Source organism: Vanellus vanellus (genome assembly GCF_965231255.1).
Source record: "Vanellus vanellus genome assembly, chromosome: 1".
NCBI classification, from domain to species: Eukaryota; Metazoa; Chordata; class Aves; order Charadriiformes; family Charadriidae; genus Vanellus; species Vanellus vanellus.
The window spans coordinates 2664246-2685079 of NC_138905.1; the positions used below are offsets into that span (position 1 = coordinate 2664246).

At 42.9% G+C, this 20834-nt stretch overlaps 1 protein-coding gene across 1 annotated transcript in view; it reads right to left on the bottom strand.

Moving 5' to 3' along the window:
* The window catches only part of EXOC4 (exocyst complex component 4), a gene marked incomplete at its 5' end in the record, with an annotated part of 449694 nt that overhangs the window by 381575 nt on the left and 47285 nt on the right, over positions 1–20834 (bottom strand). Inside the window, 3 exons of the mRNA XM_082492311.1 lie at positions 1277–1520; positions 13854–13963; positions 17543–17727. Coding sequence (XP_082348437.1) covers positions 1277–1520; positions 13854–13963; positions 17543–17727 — 539 coding nt within the window. The remainder of the gene's footprint in view (positions 1–1276; positions 1521–13853; positions 13964–17542; positions 17728–20834) is intronic.

A 20834-nucleotide genomic window follows, 5' to 3' on the forward strand; every position in this document is an offset into this window, starting at 1 on the left:
GCAGGTTAACATCATTAAAATACGATTTATCAATTTCAGTGGAAAATCAGTAGCCATACAACTTCAAGACCGATTCATAAAACAAGCATCAAGCATATGCCACACTCCACCTTGGCATCAGAAACTAAAATTCTGCCTTCTGACCCACTCAAAAAGCTTGTTGTAATTTCACCAGGTTATCAGTACCATAATTATATGAATTCTTCAAAATACAATTGTTTCCACAGCAATGCTAACGATAGGAATTAAAAAAGAAGTCTTTATCAAGCTGAAGTTTTTCTTGGGAGTGATTTTCCACTGCAAACTTAATTACATGTAAAGATACACATTTTTGTTTTCGTTTTTCCTTTCCATCATTAATTCCCTTTGGACAATGATCATTACAATGTGCGATATCACAAATTAATATTTCAGCTAGAAGTGATAGCTAGTCCTTACGGAGTCCTATTTTCCAAAGAACAGTTCCAGTGAATCCTGAAGAACGGCAGAAACACAGTTCTCGGTTGGCTTCCACACCTTGCTAATAATGTAAATGGGGCTGCAAACCAATTAGAAACTTGGCCATATAGTTACTGATATAATTAGTTCCATATATGATTTCAAAGCTTTGCACCTGCATCATCTTAATTGGACTCTGCTACACTTGGAATAAATAACTGAGCGGAATCGTCTCTTTTCAAGTCATGTTACGTAGGAACCTAAAGATTTCTTTGGCATCAGCACCGGTGTAAAGCCATGATTCAGTGCAACACAAGACGACAGTATTTGTTTTGGCACCAAGTATTCTTTACACCATACATACCAGCAATCTGAGACAGCATTACAAGTCAATCTGGCGTAAAGCCACCTAAAACAAAAGGTTAGGTTAAAAAAAATAAACTAAAACCCAAGTGCTTAACATTATGCACCTCTTGCTAGTTAAATAACGCTGGCTTCTACTGCGCTTCCACCCTCAAATCTGCATTTCAAACATCTGTTTAGCCAAAAGATTCTCTTCTAGGGCCAAGCGCAGAAGGAAGCATCTCCCTTTCCCACATCTTTAGCTGAGAAGCAATGATGCCTCACCTTTCTGAATACATTTCTTAAATTCCCAAGCCTTTCAGGTGCTGGAGACACAGGCATTTCTGAAAATTTTACCACTTCAGATCTCTGCTACTGCAAAAATATCATTGTCGTTCCTTCAAATTGCAATTAACAGGTACGACACCCTTTTCCAGATTTATTTTTTTTTTTTTTTTTGGCAGCAATCAAGGATCAGCGGTTGAAAAATCCTTACCTAGGCTGATTTTCCTGGGACAAGTTCTCCCCTCTCTGGTAACCATTGTCCGCCACCTGGGTTGTGGACCGCTTAACAATCTGCTTGAGTTCTTGTTCTAAGCGATCCTGGATGGCTTTCACTGTTTCAGGGATTTTTTTCAGCTTGGCCAGCCCTTTGATGAGTACGCCCATGAAGACAGTGCTGTTCTCCTCTGGATCCAGTTCTGTATCTTCTTTAATTTCCAGAAGGCTTGTTTCTCGCACTGGAATGGATTTTAAAAGGCATAATCCAAGATTTAAACTATTAAAACCAACACCTAGTACCATGCAGAAGCAGCATATAAACTCCTTTGCCTTCACAGAACTCCCACCACTTTGAGCACCCAAGGAATAAACAAGGAAACCAGCGACACTCAAATTTTGAGGGCAAACAGCGGATATTTCTGTTTTCTTGGGGGGTTCCCTATACACAAAACAACATTCTGCACATTTGATTAATTTAGAAACAGTGATCATGGTATAAGTTACATATTGGTTAGGAAACAGAGTAAGTCTGGTGCAATTAAGGTATCCATAAATGAGCAGGTATTATAACACTACAAATCCCCCAAATGTGTTTCAAGGAGCTAAAAGCCCTAAATTTCTAACCCAGCTGTTTTTCTTCACTATATTCTTCCCAAGAGAGGAATTTTCATTATAAACATTAACAAGCTTAACAGACTTCTGATGAATTCAGCAAAGTTTACACTGACAAAGTGAATGATCATTTGATGTTATCTTATTCTGCTTTATTACGTCTGTCAAGAGGTTGATGAAGTTACTCAAATCTTTTAGCAAGGCTTCTAGAAAGGAAAAGAGAGAAGAATTAGAGAGGATATTGTGGGTACAGTGGATACCATCTGCCTGAAGTAGCAGGGATTGCACCGGGAGAAATTCTGTTGCTAAGCGACAAGGAAGAGAAAGGAAAGAGGTACTATACTTGTTTTAAGTATGTTCATTAATCAGCATTTCTTAATTTACAGGTAACACCCAGCAACAACAAAGTGATGTCTCCGTTAAAGGCTGGGTAAAGCATTTAATAAATATATTCAAGCACGTACGTGAAGTAAGTGTCTTCTCGGCAAACCCAACCAAAGCATCTTGGAAGGTTGAGAGTGACGCGACTCGTTAACAGCCGGAGTGGCAGTACACGGACAACCGGCACTGAAGAACATGGCTGAAGCTGTGCCATCCACCATCCCATATCCTTGTGTAGAAATTAAAACCTAATGTCTGTTTCATCTTACTGGTACTGAACTCTGATAAGGGCTGTTGGATGACAGATGACTCCCGTAGTTTCTAGCGCTCAACAGATTATTTTTTTTTTTTTTTACTTAAATCAAAATTTATTCAAGAACCTGAATATGTGTCAAAAGATCCACCAGAAGGATTTAAATGACATGGCAGAAATGAAAAATGGCACGTCACAAGTAGCATGCAGCCCTGTAGCTGTCTGAAGCTCTGACACTCTGAACAGAAGAGCATCGGCACCGCGTAAGTTAGCACAAGACCAAGAAAACAATGTCCCAAAGAGCCCGTATGGTGCCACTTTATAAATAGCACCACGATAAACAGATAACACTTATTTCAGTGTCAGCTTACACCAGCCTCCACAGCAGACCCCGTTTCTTCCCAGCAGCGTGATCCCAAACACGGCACCTCTAGCTCAAACCAAACTCACCGTTCCCGTGCCCTCGCCACACTGCCAGGTACGAGTGAGGCAAGAACGGACCCTGTGAGGTCATCACAACGTCACAACAGAGAACGACAACAGGTTTTGGGTAATCAACATCAGCGAGATCAAATAGGCCTTTTTTCCTCTCTCACACACACTTCTGTCAATTAGACTTGGGCAAGTTATGGGGCAAGCAACTAGAAACACCCAGAATGAGGTAATTTATTAGTAATAAAAGGCAAGAATATAGGAGATAATTCAGACACACATAAGCAATAACACCAGTTAGAAGTTAACAACTGGATGCACACATGTTTCTGCTCAAAGCTCTCATCTATCACACACCTTTCAACCCAGGAGGCTGCAAAGCACTTTGTGCGCTGCGTTCGTGGTCTACCCACTTCGTTAATGCTACTTGTTATTCTCAAAAAAAAAAAAAAAAAACAACAAACCACACACGCACAGCACGCCAGGCACAAACACGGAAAATGAGATCTTTGGAACAAGAGCTGCGGAAAAGACAACACTGTTTGAAATGCTAAAGGAAGAAAGGTTTTAATTTATTGTTGTTTTTCTTAAAAAAAAAAAAAAAAAAACAAAAAACACACAACAAACACACAAAAACAAACCCAACACACACACACCCCACCAAATATCTTGTTCCTCTGAGTTCAATGCAGAGATTTCACCGCCTCAGAACCTTTTAGAGGGCAGGTCCCCATCATTACACTGCAGCCCCTTTGTAAGCAGGCTGCAAATTATTCTTAATATCACACAATGAAAACCCCAAGAGGGAGGAAATACAGCTGTATCCAAATGTGAGGACAGCATTTAAGAGGACTAAAGGCAGCAATCTCGCCAAGAACTCCGCCAGCACACGAAGATGAACGCTCTTCCATTTTCAAAAAAGCAAACCAATTGTGAACACCCTCAAACAGTCAGGACATTGATTTACATCTCTTACAAACAACAGCAAAGCGAACGGTTCGATATCTAGTAGCAACACACTGGTATATAAGTTTTGTTAGATCTGGTCTTTTGATAAAACAGTAGGGACCACATTTCCTGCACATTCTGCCTATTAAACAGGTATCCTGGGCAGCTTCGGGGGCCCATTAATCCATAAGATCTGACACGATTCCAACCCTGGGCAACTGAAGACGTTCTTCTTTTCCTGTGTCTTCCCCACTTCAAACATCCTCTTCTGCCATTTAATGTCATCAAGGGGTTATTTGACCACAAAGCTTTGGCCCAGCGACCAGCCCCTCCTGCGCCCTCCCTCTTCGGAAAAGGCATCAAAGCAGACAGGCGTTTGTAAAGAAGTTCACCTTTCAAATCGCGATCCCCCATGCTATTCTCTGCGGGCAGAGGAGCGCCACGGGTGAAAGAAGATGTCCCTACAGATCAGCTCTCAGAACTGAAACCTTCATCTGTATTTACTCTTAGACCGAGAATATGAATGACTTTGTGTTATTCATTTGAATCAAGACAAAAGCACAAGATTGCCAGGACCTGTTCCTAGCTTTCTACAGTCACCGGTTTCCACCTGAAATGCTTCTGCAAAACAAGCGTCCCTCCAAAGGGGCAGGATCATCACTCACGCCGTAAGCACTTGCTTTATGCAGAGAAGCTATGAAAAATTAAATTAGCCTATGGATGTCCGCAACAATTATTTTTACAAAATTATTCGAAATTGTGGGTCTGCTATTCAGATTTGATTTCATTAACCTCTTCTCCTTTGCGATTCATCAAAGAGAAGGGAAAAAAAAAATCCTATTTTAATTAAAAACAGCTTCACTATATTCAAAAGTAATAGTTAGAAAACACCAGAAAGAATTCCATAGGATTTCTTCAGTAATACCAAGAAGTAAATTTCTCCACCCTCCTTGAGAGCGTAGAAGTGAAAAGTGATGTCAGCGAATGAATATTTTAAAATTTAAACTATTACAGCTGCCCTTCTCTACCACGATGATGCATTTAAACTTCAATTTGCCGTTTTATGCTAAACACAAAAAAACAAAAAAAAAAACCAAAAAACCCAACACAACAGCTTCAACATACCACTTTGTTGTCCCATCTCAGCAATCAACTCTTGCACCCAGCGCCACATGAACCAACAGAAACCCCAGACTGCAGGAAGCCCGGTCAAGGCTTTCCCAGATCAGTCTGACACAGAACTTGAAATGTTTTTAGCTAAACTGACCTCTTTGGAAACCTAAATTTCAGTATCACTTAATGATTTCAAGTGGTTTTCATTGTTTAATTCCATCCAAAGATGACACCAAATCACAGAATCATGCAAAATGGTTGAAATTGGAAGGGATCTCCTGAAGTCATCAGGTCCAGCTCCCCTGCTCAAGCAGGGCCACCCCCAGCCAGCTGCCCAGGACCATGTCCAGATGGCTTTGGAGTATCTCCAAGGACCAAGATGCCGCAACCTCCCTGGGCAACCCGTGCCATTGCTTGGTCACCTTCCCAGTAAAAAGCATTTCCTGATGGTCAGAGGGAACCTCCTGTGTTTCAGTTTGGACCCATTGCCTCCAGTCCTGTCACTGGGCACCACTGAACAGAGAGCCTGGCTCCTTCTTGCCTCCTCCCTTCAGGTATTTATACACATTGTTGAGATCTCCCTTTGAGCCTTTTCTTCTCCAGGCTGAGCAGTCCCAGCTCTCTCAGCCTCTCCTCACAGGACTGATGCTCCAGATGCTTCATCATCTTCATGGCCCTTTGCTGGACTCTTTCCAACATGTCCACATCTCTCTTGCTTTGGGGAGCCCAGCACTGGATCCAGCACTCCAGGTGTGGCCTCACCAGTGATGAGCAGAGGGGAAGGATCACCTCCTTTGACCTGCTGGCAATACTTTGTCTAATGCAGCCCAAGATACCTTCAGCCTTCTTTACAGCAAAGGCACTGTGCTGGCTGCTCATGTTCAACTTGATGTCCACCAGCTTTTTTTCTGCCAAGTTGCTTTCCAGCTTCATGATCCCCAGCATATCTCAGTGGCTGAGGTTGTTCCTCTCCAGGTGCAGGACTTTGTAATTCCTCTGGTTAAACGTCTTAAGGTTCCTTTCAGTCCATTTCTACAGCCTGTCCAGGTCCCTCTGGATGGCAGCATAAACCTCTGGCACACCAGCCACTCCTGCCAGTTTGGTGTCATCTGCAAACTTGCTGAGAGTACACTCTGCCCCAACATTCAGATCAGTAATCATAGAATCACAGAATGGTTTAGGTTGGAAGGGACCTGGAAGATCATCTAATTCCAACCCCGCTGCCATGGGCAGAGACATCTCCCACCAGCCCAGGTTGCTTCAAGCCCCATCCAACCTGGCCTTGAACACTTCCTGGGATGGGGCAGCCACAGCTTCTCGGGGCAACCTGGGCCAGTGCCTCACCACCCTCAGAGTGAAAAATTCCTTCCTAATATCTAATCTAAATCTCCCCTCTTCCAGTTTGAAGCCATTAGCCTCATCCCATCACTACATGCCCTTGTCCCTCTCCAGCTTTCTTGTAGACGCCCTTCAGATATTGGAAGGCTGCTTCAGGTCTCCCCAGAGCCTTCTCTTCTCCAGGCTGAACAACCCTAACTCTCTCAGTCTGTCCTCATAGGAGAGGTGCTCCAGCCCTCTGATCATCTTCGTGGCCCTCCTCTGGACCTGCTCCACCAGGCCCACATCCTTCTTGTGTTGAGGGCTCCAGAGCTGGACACAATATTCCAGGTGGGGTCTCCCCAGACTGGTGTAGAGGGGCAGAATCACCTCCCTTGCCCTGCTGGCCACGCTTCTCAGGGCTGTCTTCAATCCATTCCCCACCCAGCCTGGATTTGTGCTGGGGATTGCCCTGACGCACATCCAGGACCTTGCAGTTGGCCTTGTTGAACTTCCAGGGGTTGGCACAGGCCCACCTCTCCAGCCTGTCCAGTTCCATCTGGATGCCATCCCCTCCCTCCACTGTGTCGACCGCTCCACACAGCTTGGTGTTGTCAGCAAACTTGCTGAGGGTACACTAAATCCCACTGTCCATGCCACCCACAAAGATGTTGAACAGCATTGGTCCCAGTACTCACCCCTGAGGAACACCACTTGTCACTGCTCGCCACATGGGACATGGAGCCATTAAGCACAACTCTCTGAGTGCGACCATCCAGCCAGTTCCTTATCCACCGAGTGGTCCACCCATCAAAACCATGTCTCTCCAATTTAAAGACAAGGATGTCTCTAAATGATCTCTAACAGCTGGTTATGAAGCAGAACATTTAAATATGGTTTCTCAAGAGCCTCCAAAACAACCACCACCTAAAGGAGTGATGATTTTGCCACATTCTCTAATGAAATAAGCAGCCATTTTCAAAAGTTTTTCATCACTGAAGTGGTGCATCTCAAAATGCACAACTCTGTTTAAGCGGTCAAAAATCTACCCTCAGTTTAAATCACTAGAAAGTTGAATCATGTGTATCATTGATTCATCACCTCCATAGTTAAAAGGTGGAAGGTTCCCTGACGGCTCCCTGGTTTGACGATGCCCTATAAAAACGTCTGTTCCAATTGACGATACCCTCATCTGTACAGTTCTGCCATTTCACAAGAAAGAAACCTGCTGCAAAAGGCACTTTAATAGCTCCGGTCTGATCCCCAGAAAAGCCAATGTTGATAACTCACTTAAGTGAAGCAGCTAAAGAAAAGACTCTCGGGTCTCGTTTTTCTTTCCAATGAATGGCCAAAATTTGCTGCTACTCATTACAGAAGATTTCATTAGCTGTGTGTTTTTATGGGCAACTAGTAAAATTTAATGTACTATTTTGCGTGATTTATGTCCTTTCTGATTATACCCTTTCTGCCTTCAATCCTTCTAGAGGAAAGGATGCAAATGCATAGTGCCCCAAAGGCATAACTTAAGGCATGAAGAAACATCACCTGCTAATTTCTAGTGCTGAATCCTTGTTCTGACCCATGCATGGAGACAATAAGCAACGGTCGGACAGTTGCTTTAGAAACGGGTCGTTTAAAAAAAAATTTAGGCATTTTCCTCTCTGCCTTACTACCAAGCCCAGAAGAAAACGTGTCTCGGAGATCAATAACCTCAAAGCCTCAAGGCAAATCTCCACTTTCTAAAACGGTTGTTCATAGAGTTCCATCTATAGTTTCAAGGATGTTAGTCTTTCAAAAACAGAGGCATTTTAATTTGACAAGGCCACTCTTTCAAATCCATTGTAACAACATTTCATTCCCAGAAAACGGTACAAAGCAACTCGGTAAGCCACGTTCAAAATCCTCCTAATACACACCAGCATCAAAACTGAGCCTCCAAATAAAAGAAAAAAGATAAATGCACGGTAGTCAAATACCTTATGTTGGGATCACATACAAGAACAACTAATGAAATTATACAGGAGGATTGACTAAGCGTTACCTTCTTGGGCTTTCATCACAAGGATCTAAAATTTCCTCGATTTTCCCTTTCTTTCCCCAAACACACATAGAGATTACACGCGTCAGTGCTTAGCATTAAGCCAGAACACGAAACATTAGTGAGGATCAGGGAGAGAAATCACAGTCCTGCAAAATGAGACTCACAAGTTACTTCACAGGCTTTCGTGATTATTGTGTAGTTGCAAACCCTTCTTAAACCACAGGACCAGACCTCCTCTAAAACGTCCTAGGAGAAAAAATTACCCTGAGATAAGAACAAACTCTGCTTTTTTTTTTTGCAGCACTGCAATGATAGCAGGAGAGAATGAGACTCACTGCTGGATTCCCACCACCTTCTCATCAAGTCCTCGGTTGGATTTGTGCAAATGCAAAACAGCTCAAACAGGAAAACTCTGCTTCAGCGAGGGGATCATTTAATTTTTAGCACAAATGACAGAAAATTCACCCAGCTGGCGTCAGATCCTCAGGTGAGGTTAATAGGAAAAAAAAAATAGTGTCTTTTATGTATTTGTTGAGCACGTTTGAAGCGGAAGCAACTGTGACAACAAACAGAGAATGCCACAATGGCATTTTTAGAGCCACATTTAAAATTGGACCTTAAAGCTCTGGCTCCTGCAGGCATTTTGCAGGGCCAAGTTCACAGGTCTCCACACATTGCCACCTACGCAGAAGTACTTGCGCTCCGGAAGAAATAGAGTCAGGAGCAGTAACCAGACTTGACTTTAAAAACCACCATACTCCCTGGACCTGGAAGCTACATTTTTCCCATGGAGCTCAGAAGTACGGGTCACTAACGTATGTTATCTGTTCAGCACAAAATTTACAGAATCCCAGAATCTCCTAGATTGGAAAAGACCTGTAAGATCATCTCATCCAATCATTACCCCAACACTGACCAGCCCACCACTAACCCGTGTCCCTCAGCACTATATCTACACAAGCCTTAAGCACCTCCAGGGATGGGGACTCCACCACTGCCCTGGGTAACGCGTTCCAATGCCCGATGACCCTTCCAGTAAAGAAATTCTTCCGAATATCCAATCTAAACTTCCCTTGGCGCAACTTGAAGCCATTTCCTCTTGTTCTATCACCTGGTACTTGACAGAACAGGTCAACTCCCACCTCTCTGCAACCTCCTTTCACATAGTTGTAGAGAGCGAGAAGGTCTCCCCTCAGCCTCCTCCTCTCCAGGCTGAACACCCCCAGGTCCCTCAGCTGCTCCTCATCAGACATGTGCTCCAGACCCCTCACCAGCTCCGGTGCCCTTCTCTGGACACACTCCAACACCTCAATGTCCTTCTTGTCGTGAGGGGCCCAAAACTGAACACAGCACTCGAGGTGGGGCCTCACCAGTGCCGAGCACTTGGGCAAAATCACCTCCCTGGTCCTACTGGCTACACTGTTCCTGACACAGGCCAGGATGCCGTTGGCCCTCTTGGCCACCTGGGCACACTGCTGGCTCGTGTTCAGCCGGCTGTCAGCCAACACCCCCAGGTCCCTCTCTGCTGAGCAGCTCTCCAGCCACAATATGCCGTCAATAACAGTATCGGTTGTCACCTCAGCTCATGTTCTGTCAGGTTTCTCAAAAGTACTCTCAGGAATTTTTCAGGAAAGGGCGCTACTGGGTTTGCTATGCACTGGGTGAGAACGTTTTATGGTTCCAGGAAGAGCCTGGCAGCGCGGGAACCTTCATAAACACTCTCAGAGTACAGCAGGTTCAAGCAGAGAAATATAATTTAAAAGTGAATTTATTTCTCTGAACTGGCGTGAAGGGAAAACGTTGCTGGTGAACTGCCGTATCTACAATCCTCAGGTGAACGCTACTGAAGGTTTTGTTTATTTTAAGTGGAGCAGGAACAACTTTAATTTCCGTATAAAGATTCTACAGCACAAAGTAACATCTCCTTTGGGAAGCGAATGCAAAAAGGACTGAAAATTTTGGCATCTTTGCTGAGATGGGCTCAATGAGTCAGTGCTTTACAATGACACGCATTAATATGCACGGCCACTTTGTTTAATCAATAAAAAGCCAAAGAACTTAAATGACTAAAGGCAGAAACAGCTTTAGTTATCCATACACATAAGTTTTAAATTCTCTGGTAGTTCTGCAGTGCTGGAAAAGGCTACTTTTAAATAAAATTATGTGGGAAAAAAAATATACCTAAGTACATTGTGCACTTGAAGCAAAACCACATGCATAGTTTATGCTGATCAAATGTTTTCTATTATCATCTACACCTCTCCCAGTCTGAGGGACACTTGCCCAGCACTTCACTAAACAATATAGAGTGTAACGAAGAGTCAGGTAAGACATTTTCTGGCACATTGGGCGTGAAGAACAAGAACAGATTAGAACACAAGAGGTTCCACTTAAATTTGAGAAGAAACTTCTTCTCAGTGAGGGTGACAGAGCACTGGAACAGGCTGCCCAGGGAGGTTGTGGAGTCTCCTTCTCTGGAGACATTCAAAACTCGCCTGGACACCTTCCTGTGCAACCTCGTCTAGGTGTTCCTGCTCCGACAGGGGGATTGGACTAGATGATCTTTTGAGGTCCCTTCCAATCCCTAGCATACTGTGATACTGTGATACTGTGATAAAAATTCTCATTTCTGCAGATCTGTTAAGGCAGATTCTAAACTGACCTATACCAGTTTACCAGAGTAGAGGACAACGCCATCAGAGCCTTTGTTTTCAGCCACTTGGAGCGAAAGGAGCAATGCCGTTTTATGTTCACAAACAATTTAGTTCTTAGAGACCACTGCTGCGGTTCTTACCTGTCGCTTGTACCCTAGGAACTTCATTCAAATACGGTACGAAATAACTGTTTATCAGGGCACGCTAGGACAAGGGATTTTAAACACCATCCACATGGCATAGAGCAAATAAAAACAGAACTTACTGATTTTCAGAAGTTGCAAATGAGTCAGGAAACACTTACCTAGCTATGTTTTAAGAATGCTAATACCACTTCTTGCTCTGCTATCACAAGTGATTAATAACTCGCCTTTTCCTCTTCTTACACATGCAAACATTGCCTGTTATACTGTGGGGGAACCATTACTTAAAGAAAAAATAAATAACCCAATAACCTTTTTCATTTGTAAACACAGTCTCACTACTTGTTTAAGAAAAGTCTGAACGGCCAAGGTAAGCAAATCCCAAACCTCAATGTTCAAACTGAGGCTAATACATCGAACTGGAGTCCTCTGCCCTATTCTAAGTAAAAGACAGTGGAAAAGAGTCTTGGCCACAACTCTGCCAAAAAAAATGGAATCAAACTAAATATCTTGCGCTTTGCTCCCTCCTTATACAAGGGGCACCCTTCATGTGTTGGTTTACCTTTCTATCTTAATGCACATCAGTCGTGCTTTGTACAAGGTATCTTAGGAACGTTTATAAACGTCCCTGTCAGATGGATGACCCAGGCTTGCTTTCGATTCATTTCGGAGAAGGTTTATCAAAACCTGAAATTCAGATTTGATTCCAACTGCAGCACGAATTTGCAGCCTTTTTGTTACTTGCATTTTGAAGTTGGTTATTTTTGGTTCCGCTCCTCAGAATACTTCCATGATCAACAACTGTGAGTCTATGTGCTGGACGACAGTAATAATCATGGTGGGCAAGGTTGTCATGGATGATCACAGTCGGTTCAGTACGAGAACTATACACTGAAAATCAGCGCAGTAAACTTGAACTGGACTCTGCTGAAGGAAAAGGGCAGTACATAAACGGGAACACTAGGGTCAGTGCTCATGGAGCCCTGGGCTCCGAAAAAGCAGGATGCCGTGGGACTTCCCTTTACATACAGAATTGCAGTAGTCCAGCACGAACACTAAAAATGCATTTATCTTTACAAACAGGTTTACCCTGGCTACAGCTAGGAAAAAAAACCTGCTTGACCAGCTTTGGATAATAACAAACCTCTTACCAATCTCAGCCGATGTGACAAGGATTCACTAGGCTCTATAGGTCTTCAAAGGTGACAAGTGTCAACAAAATTCTTTTCAGAGCATATTTAAGGTTGATATTACACTAGCAATAAAAAAAAAACAACTACGGAAGACGCTAAAGGTACTGAAAGGAGGATAGGATTTCCATTCTTCAGTAGGTACAGCTCCTGCTGTCCATTCACCATCATGAGGTGTGACGGGAGATCTTCAGAATTATTTTTTTTTTTTCTTACTATACAGAGGACTAATATTTGAGGTGGAAAATAATGGCAGATGCTATACAACTAACTCACTGAAAATGAAATAGGTTAACATTTACAGTGGTGAGAGAGGGATTCAGTCTTTCGCAGTTTATTTCTTCAGCTCCCCAAAATCATGTGATCTTTAGCAAGAAACTGAACTGAACTGATCACAGGGGAAAAGAACGGGAATTTTTAAGTTCCCCCCCCCCCCCCCCAGAATTTTCACATGGTTCTTCTCTTCTGGGTTTCTAAAACCAAGCTGCAGTTTCCAGCTCTGCAAGTTGGTATTGGCATGTCACAAGTGATTCCTCACAAACCTCCGCTAAGCAGAAATACAGCTTCAGGCTCTAAGGGACGAGTCAATCCTACAGGAGCAGGGCTAAATAACAAACCCCCCTACAAGAGCAAAAGATAAGAATGATCAAATGAAAGAGTCTAAGAGGCAAGCAAAAATAAGGACAAAAGAATTAATAAGTACGAGAAGAGAAGGAAAGATTCTCTGTATTGGAAGAATATTGAAACAGTCAATCTTTGAAAAGAAGCGGGGGAAAGATGTAGGTCACTTCTGTATTATTAATTTTATTCATTTGTTAAACAAGGACAACCCCACTTATTAATCTACTGAAACAATACAAGGATTAATTCCCCATCTGTGCAGCACCACTTTCAAAGCCTCATCCCAAGCACCGACAAAAGCGAGTGTTTTGCTCAGCGTCTGTTGTAGGAACAGGTATACAAAGATCAGCACCAGATTATTCCTGTGTATAGACAGACCTTCAAAGTTACAAAGTTCCCACACGGAAAAGCTTTGACCTTTTGGCTCCAACAAAGCAAAAAACAAAAAAAAAAAAACAACTTCTCGAACACCTACACATACCTGCCTGCCTACACTAAATCACGTAGAGGAGACCTCTATGAAAACTGAACCAACCGCAAATATCTCTTCTGCCCAAGATACCAAGAACGGGATCAAGATCCGAACAGGCACAGAAAACTAAGTGTATTTAATTGAAGCTGTTGGGGGGTCGGAGAGGGGAAGGATGATTTGCCAAGAGAAAAATGTAGACATGGCCAAGTTCTGCCCCTGGACATCCCACTCACTTATTTCGTGACAATGCACAAATCACTTCCTAACTTGTCTCAGGACCTCCCATCAGAAGCCAACCACGAAGAGGGGACGATATGCCAACTACTACTCCTGTAAAATCAGCTGAAGAGCTACAAATTAATTCTGTGAGGAATGCATGTGACTTAAATACTCACTGCTGGAGCTTCCTGGAGTACTGAACTGGGAAGTTTCAAGGAACTTTCGAGGTGTAGACAAGTTAGTAACATCCATAAGAGGTACAGGAGAGGCATCTTTCACAAGTGAACTGTGTAAGGGGAAAGAATTAAAGCAAACAGTTTACTATTTATTTACAATCTCAGTTCACAACAAATAATCCATTTATTTATTAAATTTGTAAGCCTAAGGAATAGACATAACACGGTTCTGATACAAGAAGTTTACAAAACCTGACTTAAAGCACAAGTCCACAGATGAATAGGAGTAGGTGTGTATATACACACACTTGAGTGAAAAAGGAGAAAGCAAAAAAAGCAATGGTAAGGGAACACTGTCATACCAAAGACAAAATTTGGCATCCCAATCCCAATCCCAGGCCTCTCTGAATTTAATAGCACTCTAGACTAGGTTGCTCCAAGCCCCGTCCAACCTGGCCTTGAACACCTCCAGGGATGGGGCAGCCACAGCTTCTCTGGACAACCTGGGACAGTGCCTCACCACCCTCACAGAAAATAATTTCTTCCTAATATCTAAATCTCCCTTCCTCCAGTTTGAAGCCATTCACCCTCGTCCCATCACTACATGCCCTTGTAAAAAGTTCCTCCCCAGCCTTCTTGTAGGCACCCTTTAGCTACTGGAAGGGGCTCTAAGGTCTCTCCAAAGCCTTCTCTTCTCCAGGCTGAACAACCCCAACTCTCTCTGCCTGTCCTCACAGCAGAGGGACTCCAGCCCTCGCAGCATCTTTGTGGCCTCCTCTGGACCTGCTCCAACAGGTCCATGTCCTTCTTATGTTGAGGGCTCCAGAGCTGGACACAATATTCCAGGTGTGATCTCACAAGAGCAGAGTAGAGGGGCAGAATCCCCTCCCTCGACCTGCTGGCCACGCTTCTTTCAATGAAGCCCAGGATACAGGCCCACCTCTCAAACCTCTCCAGGTCCCTCTGGACAGCATCCCTCCCCTACAGCATGTCAACTGTGTTCTTCCCCTTCAAATTTCTGTTCTGTGCACACTTCGTGCACCCCTCTCCAAATGAACCTTCTTACTCAGAAAGGAAAGACTTTCTACTTGGTCATTTTCATAATAAATTCACATACATTCCTAGTGGCCGCCCATTGAGAACAGAGGGGGAGTGGGAAGTGGGAAAACATAAGGAACTGAAACTACAGCTCCTTCACAGGACAGCAATAATTCAAGCAGATGCAGATTAATACTGAGCTGCCACTAAAATGGCATCGATATGTGACCACCCACCTCACACCAAAGAAACCCAACCTGTTCTCATTTGCCTTGCATACATTGACTTAGTTTATTTATTGGTTTGGGTCACCATTTCCCAGTTTGAGACTTAGTGGCTCACTGAAGCCTGGTCTATCAGCCTCCAGAGGAAGAGGCAGTCAAACAGCACCTGTGGGACACGGACAAACACATTAAAAGGAAATTTGGGCTTGGGGCAGAGTGGCTCAAAAGCTGCCTGGCAGAAAAGGACTTGGGGACGTTGGTGGACAGCCAGCTGAATATGAGCCAGCAGTGTGCCCAGGTGGCCAAGAAGGCCAACGGCATCCCGGCATGTCAGCAATAGTGCGGTGAGCAGGACTGGGGCAGTGATCATCCCACTGTACTGGACACTGGTGAGACCCCGCCTCAAGTAGTGTGTTCAATTTTGGGCCCCTCACTACAAGAAGGACATTGAGGTGTTGGAGCGTGTCCAGAGAAGGGCAAAGGAGCTGGTGAGGGGTCTGGAGGACAAGTCTTATGAGGAACAACTGAGGGAACTGGGGATGTTCAGTGTGGAGAAGAGGAGGCTGAGGGGAAACCGTATCGCTCTCTACAACTACCTGAAAGGAGGGGGTAGAGAGGTGGGGGCTGACCTCTTCTCCCTGGTGACAAGTGATAGGACGAGAGGAAATGGGTTCAAGTTACACCAGGGGATGTTTATATTGAATATTAGGAAAAAAAAAATTCATTTTGGATATTAGGCTTAGATTGGATATTAGGAAACATTTTTCCACTGAAAGGGTTATTAAGCATTGGAATAGGCTGCCCAGGGAGGGGGTGGATTCGCCATCCCTGGAGGTGTTTAAAAAAAGGGTAGACATGGTACTTGGGGACGTGGTTTAGAAGTGCTTTTGTCAGGTTAGGTTGACGGTTGGACTTGGTGATCTTCAGGTGCCTTCCAACCTCAACAATTCTATGATTCTATGATACTATTATTTGCCAAAAATGTGTCATGCTGCCCCAGCTGCATAACGAAAGGCATGAAGCTGGATGCGACAGTGGAATGCAAGCAAGAAATTGTTTTTAAGAGAAAGAAGTGGAGAAGGGTCCTACAGTGAAGTTCAGTATGTTCCCTTAGAGGTCAAAACGCTTACAGAAACGGGCAAAGAGAAGAGCTAAGCTCACTACCCTGCGTAACAACCACCCAGACACCCACAATACCATACTTACAGGGATTAGCTATGCATTCCGGCTTTGCAATGTTAGATAAATAAGCCAATACAAGAAATAATTACAAACATTATTGCATCCTGGTCAACAGCCAGTCTAGGGCAGCACATGAAAACAAAGCGAGAAGACTGTCCTTGATGCAAGAATTCATGTTATCAAATATCACCGATGTGCAACAGGGAATGTAAAAAAAGATAGAAAACAAGAAAAAGATAAGGGTCCCTGTAGCTGTCGTACAAAACTGCAGTTAATTAGCAGTCGCATAGTCTGGGTACACCAAAGCTTTGTGTCTGTTTTTAATTAACAAGATGAGTAAGGAAGAGACTGATGACTTGCTAGCAATCCTCCTTCCTAGAAATTTCAACTTCAATCAATCCTTTACTTTATAAATTCATTTAATGTAACTTACTGTCTTCTCTCTTATTTTTAGTAAGCACTTTTTTATTCCTTCTCACAATAAAATGCTAATTTATCTTTTCTCTGCATCTTTATCATATGCTGGCTCCTCTTTCGCTCCCCACCCCCTGTCCTGCTCTATAGAAGTTATCTTCCAATACCGAGTCTCCCTTTTCTAACCGCTATCTTACTTCCTTCCCTCCCAAGAACTTTATTGCTCTTGAACTTTGAAAATTTAGGAAAAATTAGCCAGGCACCTATACTCAAGCTGAGTTTCCACCGATCAGAGGCATCAACCGGTAAGAAGTTTCAACATCTTTAAAACACAACACAGCCAAGACACTGCTCAGGCACTTCAATATCGGAGCCTCTGGCTAATAACCTTACAGTCAGCTGGAAGTCCTTTAAACCTTGGACGTTTGCTAGAAAGATAAGCAATTTTTCCCTGTGTTCTTCCCTTTGCCTGACCTGAGCTTCGTGATCATGACATTTGTAAGAAAGGTATATGCATCAGAGAAGGAAAAGAATGCTAAAAGGAATTGACCTCATCATAATTCTGTGGGAAGCAGCAAAAACCCAACAGAATCACTAAGCAAAAGTGAAAGAACAAGAACAGACTGTTCACAGGCTTGAAGGTACATCAACATATTTGGAGTTTTTCTGCTCCCCACAGCCACAAGCATGAGAAATTTGCTTGCCAAAAATGAAAGGTTGAGGAGTAATTCAATGGCACTCTCCCAAGAAAGTTTCTACTTACGGAAGGGAGAACTCTGTCCTCTTCCCTCCCAGACCTGTTGCCCGCAGTTAGCATCACAGCAAACCCACCTTATTCTCCCTTTCTCCTTGTTGCGTTGTCCAACTCGGTTAGTAGATTTGATGTAAAGATGACGGTGTAATTCATCAATCAGGACTAAGTGCATGTTCATCTTCTTACTGTGGAGCTCCAGTCTCAGATCACTCAGTCCTTCCACCTGAAGAAGGGGACCCTCCAAAGAGTCCACTGCTGACACCTGGAAGGAGAACACACAGGACAACTTTTAAAGGTCAACTCCTTCATCTCTCCGGACTTTTCCCTTTGACTAGGATAGTGTCTGAATACCATGATCATTCTATGCATAAACCCTTTTAAAGCAGAAAGCGTTTAAGTAGTATTTCTTTATTTTTATTCCTAAAAGGAAATCCTATATATAAAAAGGGTCTAATATCCAAACAACTCAGATTTAATGAGCAATCTTCAAATATTTTGAGCATATGTATAAAAAACAAGTTAGTTAAAACACAGTTCATTAAATAAAAATCAAAGCACAAAATAAGAGGATTATCAAGTAGAAAAGTGTTAGAAAAAGATACTGACAATGATGTTTGATTGTCTTTATTCTTTTCATTACAGAAATACCAACAAAACATTATTCTCAATTCTATAAACAGGGAGAAAATGGCTTAAATTTTATTTGCCTAAAGCGATGTCATGACAGCTGCGAAAGCTTAGGTGGCCTCATCTTCTAACCTACATAGCTGCCGTGTTGTGTAACTACACAATTTAAATAAACACAGCCATCAGATTCATGAAGCTATTGCTAGTTCAAAGGTATTTTTGTACTCTAAAGAGTGTGGGGTTTTTTTTAATGTTCGATTATTAAGGGTCAAATTAAGGAAAATAACTTCATACAAGCAACAGAGTAGTAGACAGAGATCTAGACGTGCAGTAACGTCAAGTGGCCACAGGTAACATTTGTCTGCTGATGCACCTCAGCATTGACCAGCTGACATCCAGCGGGCAGGAGACTGAGGAATCCAATTTCCATTTACATCCCCAAAACAAACATGGACAGAAACCACCAGCAATGACAGATCAGTGCATAAAAGCAGCACTATCCATTTGCATCTCTCTCAGTTTACTTTTTTTTCTAACTTTTTAACAAAGCACTTCCACGGTTACTTAAAAGAAAAAAAAAAAAAAAAAAAACAAACGCAAACCCCAAAATAACGGCATCCCTCTGCAGTTTCCAACATCTCGGTGCTACTGTTGTAAGAAACTAGAAATAGCATAATATGTTTTGCATAGAGAGAAGCGTAGATTTAAAATTGGGGGGGGGGGAAATCATTCCCTAATAATCATTCCCTAATAACTGAAGATACTCTTAGTGAAATAAGACATTTGCTTGCACGTCAGGATTTAAGTTTATAGCCAACCTGTCAGCTAAACATTAAAAATGAAAAGCAAAGAGACACAGTAAGCAGACAGCCAAGCTAAGGTTTGGTCCCTTAATACCAGTAAATATTAAATATACTGGGAGAACGTTTATCAACAACGAAAAGCTTTGTTTGCCTCCAAGTCAAGAATGACCCTGAAGTAGCTTTGGGGCAGTCAGGCTTCTTAAATTCAGAGTAGTTTCTAAAAGGAAGCCGCACTTTTTCCTTTCTCCTGGAAAACTTCGCCAAGAAGTCCCTAACTGTGAAATTCTCTTCTCCGCACGGACGGTGAGCGCGTGCGCTTGCTGCCGGTCTTTAGGACAGAGCTCAGTCCTGAGAAAGAATGTGTGTCCCAGTATAATCACAGGGGGCTGGAGAGGGTCCTCTGAAACCCACCAGTGCTGCAACTTCAATAGCATTTACGGGGTTCCATCGCTCAACACAACACACTATCCCTCCTCTTTCTTCCCAGTCTCTATCTGTGAAGAGTTTTATTTTTAAGTTTGGCTATAACACATCACAAAACTACGCCGCAGACGAAGCACAAAACCCCAAATTTGCTTCTCCCCAAGAAGCTGGCATGCCACGGTACATACAAAGAGAGAAGGCTCGGCGGGCACGCAGGCACAGCTTGGAAACCTTTGGCAGAAGTCTAAGTGCTAAATTTTATCTTCCTCCTTTGGCAGGTAGAGACGTACCCTCAAACTTCCCAACTCCAAAGGCGCTTTACCCCCCCCCCCCCCCCCGCCCCAGTCACTTCAGGGGAGTCATCGCTGTCCTGAAAGCTGTCAGCAAATTCACCAAAGCAAGAACAAGATCAGGAACAACATTTGTCAAACCGAGAAGCTGAGAGATGAAAATGCAGCGAGGGAAGAACTGAAAGCAAGCAGGAAAATTACATTAAAAAGGTTCCAAGACATTCCGGAAAAGTATTATCTAAAACACAGGCAACAGAAATTTAAAGCTTTCCACTCAAATCATTCAGCTCTATTTTTATCTTCCCCATTCCTAAAGCATTAGTTATTCTCAAAACTAATTATTAAGACTAACATACAGCTCTCAAACACATATTTTAAGAAATAAATAGAAGTCAATCATTTATTGTACTTTAAAAAAAAAAAAAAAAAACAAAAACCAAAACCAAACCACACAACACAAAAAGCCCTCCAAACCCAACAAAAACCAAAATCCCCCCATTGTTAAGCACTGAAATTTCTTCTGGAAATAGCTGGGTTGTTTGGTTTGGGTTTTTTTGGGTGGTTTTTTTTTTGGTTTTTTTTTGTTTTTTGTTTTTTTTTGTTTTTTTTTTTTAGTGGGTTTTGTTGGGCGGGTTTTTTGACGGCCTTTCTGACACTTTATATTTGCAGTCAGACAAGCTGAGAGTTACACCCTTGATAAATGCCACTTTCCCAGTGATGGAACTCCGCAGGTAAATAACACAGTCCAGTTTCAACGTTACGCATACTCGGAGCCTTTTAACTTAAGGCAGCCCCATTCCAGTAAAGCCTCACGTAACTGCTCTTTTCTTTTTCAATATCTCACTTCCCATTACCACCAATTATCAAGACAGAGCGTAAGAGAAAAGCTTTGATGTTCAGAACAGTTTGGGTCTCGAAAAATATCTACAGGCTCAATGCAAATTCATGGAAGTCACGGGAAGGTCTCCAATCGGTTTAGGTGGCAACAGGGATAAACATTGTGTTTAAAAAAAAAAAAGAAACCAAACATTTTCCCTTTCTGTAGTTTTACTTACAGAAAGACCATCCCGGCAACAAGCAAGCTATAAAGCAGCATCCCAGATTATATTTCCGAATACAAAATAAAAGAGATTAAAACATTTGTCTAATTTGTGTGCTGGAAAACCTACCCCAGACCGGTAGCATATCAACTAAAATAGTGCAGAGGTGTCTACGAAGAATGCACA